This window comes from Daucus carota, chromosome 9 (genome assembly GCF_001625215.2).
Source record: "Daucus carota subsp. sativus chromosome 9, DH1 v3.0, whole genome shotgun sequence".
NCBI classification, from domain to species: domain Eukaryota; kingdom Viridiplantae; phylum Streptophyta; class Magnoliopsida; order Apiales; family Apiaceae; genus Daucus; species Daucus carota.
In genome coordinates, this window is record NC_030389.2 from 14,050,057 (window position 1) to 14,059,046 (window position 8,990).

Genomic DNA, 8,990 nt, shown 5'->3' on the forward strand with positions numbered 1-8,990 from the left:
TATATTAATTTTATCAATAAATACATGTTGTGAAGTTGCACAGTGAACCTACTGGCGAACCTGATAAAATGGTTCTTTCATTGAATATTGTACAAATGCAAAAATAGCAATTTAATAAATAAATAAAATTTATTCATACTAAATTAATGCCTCTGCTGCCAGTAAATTAACTTTCACATTGATGGTTCAACTACATGAAATTCAATATTCAACAACCCTGCTTCTACTCCCTTCCTCCAACAACTCTATATAAACAAAGGATAAAGGGAGAAATAATCCATATGGATTCTCTCAATGACCTTGTTCACTTGTTTGCATATGTGTATAGCTACTGAGAGTTATCATCTGAATCATGGCATTCTCTTCATCATCAAGAGACTTTCCATAAAAATCTCCTTTATTCACTCTTTTTTCAAGTCGCTCATATTCTGAAATGAAAGTTACAAGAAATGAAAGATGTTTTGAGAATACAAAATTGTCGAAACAGAGTTTAAAGGTTCAGTTGGCAAAGGTAGGTGATAATTATAGGGCCTGTTTGTTCAGGGAAGTTACTTCTACTTTCGACTTTTGTTCTTCTTGACCCGTGTGTGTAAATAAGTAGAAACACTTTTAAGAAGTTGAGAAAGCTAGCTTCTCTCTCAGAGTTTCTGCTTCTTTTCCAAATACTTTATTAACTTAATTATTTCTCAATTCTACTTCACTTCTTTAATTTAAGTAAGAAGTCACTTATTTTAAGCTAACCTAAACGGGCCTATAGTTATGTGTATTTATAAGAGGGTAGTTGAAAGTTAGTTAAATATATATCTAATTGGTTCTATTTTGAATCTACTCATTGGACTATGAGTTTTACTTTAACTCCAAAAACCATCTTTTGGTTTTAAATTATAACAATAGCTATACATATTTTAGCATCACCATTGGACTTGCTCTTGCTGTTGTAATTGTCTGCCATCCCCCTTTCTCTTTCTCTTGTTGGAGATTGGTGTTTAATAAAAGTCCGTTTTTTTTTAAAGTTAAGAGGGCATTAGATGATTACACCATAATTCTCTCTCACAAATGTTTTTTTGTTAGCGATGATCTTGTAGAGTGTTTTTTCAATATTTATTTGTCATTATTTTGACATGTTATAATTTGAGCATGAGTAATAGAGTAAGTAGTCAAATCAATCACTGATCCATGTAAAATATAAAATAAAATATAAAATAAAATAGAGAAAATTTATAAAAGAAACCAAAATTTTATTTTGCCGGACAGAACAATAAATTATTATATACTCCCTCCGTCCCCCTCAATTGTTTACATTGAGGGACGGGACTCGACACACATTCTAATGTTTTCATAAAATATAATTTTATAAATTACTTTGAATTTTTTTTCTTCTAAATAAAAATTTATTATCTAATTTTTGTATATAGAAAAGAAAAATAACAAAAACAAATTATGAAACTATGTTTTATATGCGCTTTAAAATGCGTATCAAACAATAAAAAAATGGAAAGAATTAGGAGGGATTGACGGAGTGCATACTAAATTTTTTGAATCTATAATAACATTAGACAAGTTACAATTTTAATATAAATAATTATATACTCTCACGAGACTAATCTATTTTCCAAAACCTTTTTGCAAACAAATATTTTATAAAATTCAGATGAATTTTTTAGTGTAATTTTCTCTTTAAATATATAGACTTAATGTTTTTAATCTTTATTTGTTTCCTGTTGAAACTTGAAAGTCTTGTCTTGGTGTGTGCTCTTTATAAAAGTCAGTTCAACTCCCTCTGGTTTTAGGGTTTCAGATTTGTAATTGAAAGAAAAAACACACAAAATCCCCAAAATTCTTATTTATTTAATTATTTCTACTAATACAGTGTATCAAAACTGAGATAGTGATATATAAATTGTATATTAATCAATAATATAGTGATATTAATGTATGGCTTCACAAGTTAACAACTTTTCTTTAGCAGAATTAAATTGGCAGAAGAATCATCCCCAGCTCATGTCAGGCTTAGACCATCAAAAAGATTCAGGTATTAATTTATATAAACATATTTGTCTTTGTATATTTGCGTGTTTTTACAATTAAAGATTCAATTTTTAGCATGTAATAATTTTCTCTCTGTTGTTTGTTAAAGATTTGTATTTAACTGCTTAAGATTTGTGCTACTGTTGTAACTTGTAAGGATTAATTTTTGCTCTGAAACAATTGATAAGTAGAATGTGGTGAAAATTGTATTTAGGTAATAGTGATTTTGGAAGAGATGTTGCAGTTGGAAACAATGGTTTTCAAGATTTTGCGGAGGCGAAGACTTGGAATTTTAGGCCTCGGAAACCTTTACGCAGGCTGAGTAATGGGAACGATGGAGCCGGACATGAGAGTAAAGCTGAAACTAGGCAACAGTTGGATGTTATTACTAAAACTCATCAAGTCAAGAAGGAGAAAAGGCAGAAGTTTTCAGTCTTGCTTACGCACGAAGAAATTGAAAATGATATCTTTTTAATGACTGGAGGAAGGCCGTCAAGAAGACCTCGAAAGCGAGCCAAGACTGTCCAGAAACAGCTAGATGCAAGATTTTTTAACTCTTTATGATATGTTTTTTGTTAATATTTTCTTGGTACTTCTGTGTTTAGTAATGTCTGATTTACTGTGTTCCTCTGTACAGAGCCTGCTTCCTGGTTCATGGTTATCAGCGGTAACTCCTGATTGTTATAAAGTTCATGACCCTCCCATAAAGGTAATGTTTTTGGTCATTTGGATTCAGGTAACGTGGTGCTATGACCTTATGTGGTGTTTTGAGAAAATTATTTTCCGTTTGCAGGGTTAAGTACGATAGGAGTAGTCATCCTGCGCTGATAAGATGATGGATGACAAATTTCTAAAGTGCATTTAGAGGTATAGCCAGTCATAGATAATAAAAGTGAAAGAAATGTTAAGTTTAACTTGTTTTTCTTTCTCTTTTATTTTTCACCTGATAGGTAGATTAATAGGAAAAAGAACATTAGGTTCATTCATCTGACAGATTGTTGCAGTTGTACATATGGATGATATAGTTATTAGAGTTTAGTATCTCCTACCTGATTTATAATAATCTTCAAATGCTAATGTTGTGAGAACCATTGTGCGAGAACTCAAAAAGTGAAGTGTCATTTGATTAGGTAATGTATTGTAATATGTACGAAAATATTGATACACATTCACCTTCTATTTACCTTTATCTAATACCCTGCGTTGTTAATATCTGAACTGCATTTTCCCGATGGTCACAACTCGCATATCTTATATCCCTCACTTCACTTAGCTGTTAACTTTTATAGACAGTATTTAAGTATCATGGATAACAAAACTTGAAGCTAATCAGATGAGAAAAAGATAAGTACATGGAGATGGGTAGAACTAGTCATTTATCTAGTCTGCCTGACAATTTCCACTCTGAAATTATCCATGTCCTCGTGGATATACTAAAATTAAAAGCTTCCATGCCTCTATCAAATACTATAATATTGACGAATAGAACTCTTAAGTTCCTTACCACTTGGAAGAACTTAATATGTCTGGATCATCTTGTTGCAGTTGTGTTGCTGTGAAATGGAACTAACCGTACTTGAAACTGATCCATGGCTTTCTCAAAGAAAAAACAGCTTTTCTTGTCGTAACAACTTGAACTACTTTAACCCCTCAACTAAAATAACTTTAGAGTATAGTGTGTGGAAGTGGAAGACCTTTACTTAAAAGTCAACGCCTGAAGAGTCCATTACTTCTGGTTATTCTATAAACTTCTTTCTAACATTTGCCACATGTTAGTGTGTTTTAGTCTGCAGTGCTTCTAATCTTCACCTTATCTCTATAATTTTCTATTCCATTTGCCCAAAGCATTTCTTAAAGAGGATAATAGTTGGTGTCTGAGATAATGAAAAACCTAGCTGAACCCATGAGTGTTGGTAGCTCATTCAGTAAATGTAGATCTCCTTGTTATTCTCCATAGAACTTGGCTCTACCTTGTTGGTAAGAAGCTAAGGTTTATTATTTAACTGATGATATTACCTTAAACACCATTGGTATCTTTAAAACTACCAAGAGACCTTGTTGTCAATCTATCAGTTTATAAAATTGGTGGTTTACTAAATCTATGCATGTATCAAGTCAGAGCCAATATTTGTAATTAACATCAACCTTTTTGCTCCTTCTCGTGCTATCTGTAAGGCCTTGTGAGATGTCATACTATAGCATCACTGTTAAAATCATCTCCAAGATAGGGTTCTCTCTTCCTATAGTACTGCAATAGTATTGCAGTGAAAATCGGCTTAATTTTATGATATTTGAATCCGAGCAGAAAGGACTGATTGGCTTGTTGAAAGACATCTTCAATCTACTAAGAATTTGTAAATTCATCAAGTTCTGTTAGTCGGAATCAGGGCCATCGGTTATTCAAGTGCAATAGCATCCCTTGTAAGTTTATCCTTGGCCCTATTACTAAATAAGGAAAGTAATCCAGTATTGCCATTTGCCAAGCACTCTGTATATTTTTTGCTACTTAGAACCTGGAGCAGCCTACAATTGTTTGTTCTTGCCTTTGTCATTTTGTTGGCCTTTGACCCAGTGTCCCAGTCCACAGTTATTTATTCTTTTTATTAAGATTGTACTACCCTGTTACATTAGAGTAAACTTATGACTGATCTTTGTTTTATTTTTACGGGATACACTTTTTACTATGCTTGAAGGCCATGTTTTTAAATTGGACCCAAGGGGCCATTTGATTCATGTTATTTTATCTAGGTTAATCGGAATTAAATGTGATTCTTATGGGTAAGGGTTCAATTTAGATGGATTTAGAAATTCATTTCCTCTGACTGGATAGCTGATTACACTCTTCATTTTCATTGTAATACAAAAGAAACTAAGATGCTGGAAATCTTAATGTTGTAGAAGCAAGCTTCACTCCCAATTTTCGAAGTTCACATTTGCCTCTGACATATTTCGTATCCTTATTATCATCATATCTACCTTTGGCAAGCATATATGTTTACAGTATTTATTTCATAGTCATCATGTATCTATTCTTATAATATATATTTAAATATTGAATGCTATGACAAAGATTTTTGTTACCTTTTAGTGATTAATTAAACTTCAATATATGAAGTATCTTCTATGTGCAACTCTTTCCTCAAACTTATGCAATCTAACAGTAGTACTTTAACATATCTCGGTGCTTTCATTCTTCAGTTGATGTCTTTATGTTGAAAATTTCCTTGGATGCCTATTTTAGTGTAGAATCAAGAGAATAAAATTTTTAGCTTCAGAAAGAGTAATGTGGAAATACAAACTGGAATTTGTTTGTACTTTTATCTTATTATTAAGGAACAGAACTCTTTGCTGAGGAAAGATGCTTTGTGTTTGTTTTTCTTCAATCCTTCATTTAGCTGGTTTAGTTATATTATAAACAGATCATTAAGAATATTCTGGAATAAGGTAGAGAATAAGAAAAGGATTTGTCATCTTTATTTGGAAAGATTTTTACTTGGTGGTTCAGTTAAGGTATTTACTATTTACTTCTATATAATGAGCTGTAATATATTATTGTAAGGTACTTGACTGATTATTATTGAATTGAGAATTGTTTTCTTGTTACGGGTCTTGTTATATGTTGTGATCCATGAAAAAAATTATATCATGCAGTTGGAAATCCTAGGGTAGTGATTCTTCTGCAGTTGGATCACCTTAGAGGTGGGTTTCTGCATAGTTTGAGTTTTTGTGTTCAATAATACTACCTCTGTCCCCCTCAATTGTTTAAATTGGGAGATGGGGGCTCGGCAATGCTCTCATAAAATATTGTTTGAGACTGTGTTATGAAACTATGTTTTATATGCGTCTTGAAATGCGTATCGGGCAGTGTAAAAAAACTGTAAAGAAATGAGAGGGACAAAGGGAGTAACAATTAACCAACTACATGTATCGATTGAAGTTATGAGATACCGAATTAGCTCATTACTAGATCTATGAAGTGAAGTTAGGACAAACAGGACAGGCCCATGACTAAAATTTGAATCACACTTAACTATTATTCTGCCATAATTTAGAAATTGAACAAACAGTTGAAGTAAGATATTAAACTAGAGAATATTGGGGCCTGAAATTTTAGAAAATACAGCAACCATAGATATATGTTAGTGAATGTAACATGAGTTCTATTACACAGTAAGCACTAATAGTACTATGATAAGAATATATCCTGATTGTTGACTCCTGGATTCACTATTACTAGTTCTTTTTATATTAAAAGGCATTGAAATAGCTTTTATATTAGATGCATAGTTGCATCTACAGGTCATTGGGGTCACCCTTGGGTGTCAAAATCCATTTCAGGAGTTGGTCATCTCTAACCTTCAGGTGTCAAAAGCTTCATTCCCCAAATGCTCATGTGCATATGATAGTAAAGAACCTTTGGTAAATGCAGCAGGAGGCTTTTTGTGCCACACGTCGGGGATGAGTTGTCTCTGTTTAACTTCTTCACCATGTTATCGTAAGGTGACTCTTTCGTGTAGCTAGAAACAGAGTTATGTTATGATTTATGACTGAAGAGTATGTTATTCTTGGCGGGATGGTTCACTGCTTTAGTTTGACATCTATTAGTAAGATGAAGAGAGCTACTATGATGCATCTCTGACTGCAACTTGTATAGGTAGCTATGACAAGAATTTAGTATCTATTACAAGTGATTTAAGTGGGGTAAATAATGAGGATGATGCAATAGTCTGTAGTACGGATGACAGAGTTCCATGAACCCATAATTTTAAGTACATGGGTTCCGTCATAATTTTAAGTACGGATGAAAAGAAAAGAGAGGTTGACCAGGAAGTACATGGACTGATCAATTGAGCATATACATGAACATCTTATACAGATATGTTTGGTTTTATTTGATTGAAGTGGGAGCCATGTTTCTATGCATCATACTAAACATCAAGGTGCAACGGATTTTTATTTGAATTCCAAAGTCTTCTTCACATCTAGAAAAGTAGTACTAATGGTGAAGGAAAAAGATAATCGCCTACATTTATATATGTGGTAAGACAGTACTTACTGCTTTTATTGTCAGTATTTTAAATTTAATTGAAATCTAAACTGATAATACTGACCGAGTATTTAAATTATGACTTAATTGATAATAATTTTTTTTTAATTAAAACACGTTATATATTAAAGAGACCCATAGAATAATACTGATTGACTGATAAAACTCGATCGACCAATAAAATTATTAATGTTTCAGTTTAATATAATAATAATAGGGTCAGGTTTCACATAGAACTACTTAAACTTAGAACCTTAGAACCATATTAATAATCATTAAATGAAAGTAACTTAAATGTGTTTTAAAATACTTAATATTTGAATATACATGTCTTCAATTAATGCACATTCTTAATTTTAATAAAACTAACCATATTTGATTATTTTAACAAAAAAAATACATTTGATCCTTAATTCATATATCTCAGTAGTGTGATAAAGTGATATATACAAATTAATTTATTATACTGCTGCAGCATCGTGATATACGAATAAATCGAATATATCCATTATGGTTTTATAACACTGTTATCTACATATATACTGCAACAGAACTCTAACATAGGAAGAGCTGGAGTGTGTATGTTTTTATTTTTTATTATTATATATATGTACTGCAGTAGAATTTCGTGTTTTGTAATATTGTATGAGCTAGATATGTACTGCAGCAGAATCTCGTGTTTTGTAATATTATATATGTGCTGCAACAAAATCTCATATTTTGATATTATATTATTAAAATTATTTGAGAATTACACGTTGTTGTAGGTTTGTTTGCATATACCACAAAGTGTATAATATATTAATTGATTATTATTGTGAGTAAGTAGTAGTTAATGATAATGATTATTATGATTATGATTCATAATAATGATTTATAGATAAGGTAAGGTATCTTAAATAACAAATTTATATTTATAGCTAGGCAGATCATGACCATTAAATTCATACTCATCTAATGGATGTGTTTGGTCCTAAGTTCTAATTCTAATATTGGTTCTAATTTGAACCTCACCCTAATAATAATAATATATTGTATAGTAAGTATAAATGGATAGTATATGTCTATCATATTACTTTTAAAGTAATAGCATGAAGTAATTAAAAATAACATTAATGTATTTAGTTGAAACATATCATCAGGTATATTCGTAAGTATATATATTAATATTATCTTTTTTTTTTATGTATGCAGCATGTGTTATTTTTAGAAAATCGATTTTTCTTAAAAATTTTGAAAAAATAATGTGTTTTAGTTAAAAAGGATAGTTGCTCTATCGAGAGAGAGTATTATTTATTTATGAAGCACTTTTAGTAGTTAATTGGCTTTGAGAAGTCTACCTCTTTTTCTCAGGAGTTTAATCTTCTTCCCTTTTTTATTTCTAATTTACCACGAGTATCCTTCAAATATTTTTTTTCAGAATATAAATAAACATTTGTATTATTTTACATATTTTTGATTTTAACTATTAATTACAAAACAAGATTTAAATTACTAATTTAGTATTATAATTATTTGTTCATTAAAATTATAAGTCTGGTTCGTATTCCTTTCTAAAAATTTAAAATCTCTTACAAATTTAGGTAAGGAGCGGCTTAATTGATTATTTTGAAATAAAGTACTTCTCGCATGCTTGGATCCTCTTTCTTATTCAAGTGGTACCTCTTTTTGAGGTTTTCCCTACATATTTTTATTTATGTTTTTGATGTATTATTATTTTTAAAATAATATTAGTCCTCCAGGCTCCAACTATATATCCGGATTATATTTAATACTCCTTCTGGGCCATTATATAAAATCATATATCAAATATTAATATTTTTATAATTTTTTTCTGAATAAAAATATAGTATAATTATTTTTATTCATAAAAAAAAAAAATTTAAAAACACCAATTTTAAGCATATGGCCAACC

At 30.6% G+C, this 8,990-nt stretch overlaps 1 protein-coding gene across 3 annotated transcripts; it reads left to right on the forward strand.

Annotated features, from left to right (window-relative positions):
* The first annotated feature begins 1,726 nt into the window (after positions 1 to 1,726).
* Positions 1,727 to 3,240, forward strand: LOC108201884 (uncharacterized). 3 transcript variants are annotated; one of them, XM_064083963.1, is made up of 4 exons: positions 1,727 to 2,032; positions 2,264 to 2,568; positions 2,666 to 2,737; positions 2,822 to 3,240. In XM_064083963.1, the coding sequence occupies exons 1-4, from the start codon at positions 1,936 to 1,938 to the stop codon at positions 2,825 to 2,827; spliced, it is 480 nt and encodes a 159-aa protein (XP_063940033.1). In that variant the 5' UTR covers positions 1,727 to 1,935; the 3' UTR covers positions 2,828 to 3,240. The 3 variants fall into 3 exon arrangements, with proteins under 3 accessions (XP_063940033.1, XP_063940034.1, XP_017225710.1); XM_064083964.1 differs by having other exon boundaries at positions 2,273 to 2,568; XM_017370221.1 differs by having other exon boundaries at positions 1,729 to 2,032; positions 2,243 to 2,568.
* Positions 3,241 to 8,990: the final 5,750 nt, after the last annotated feature.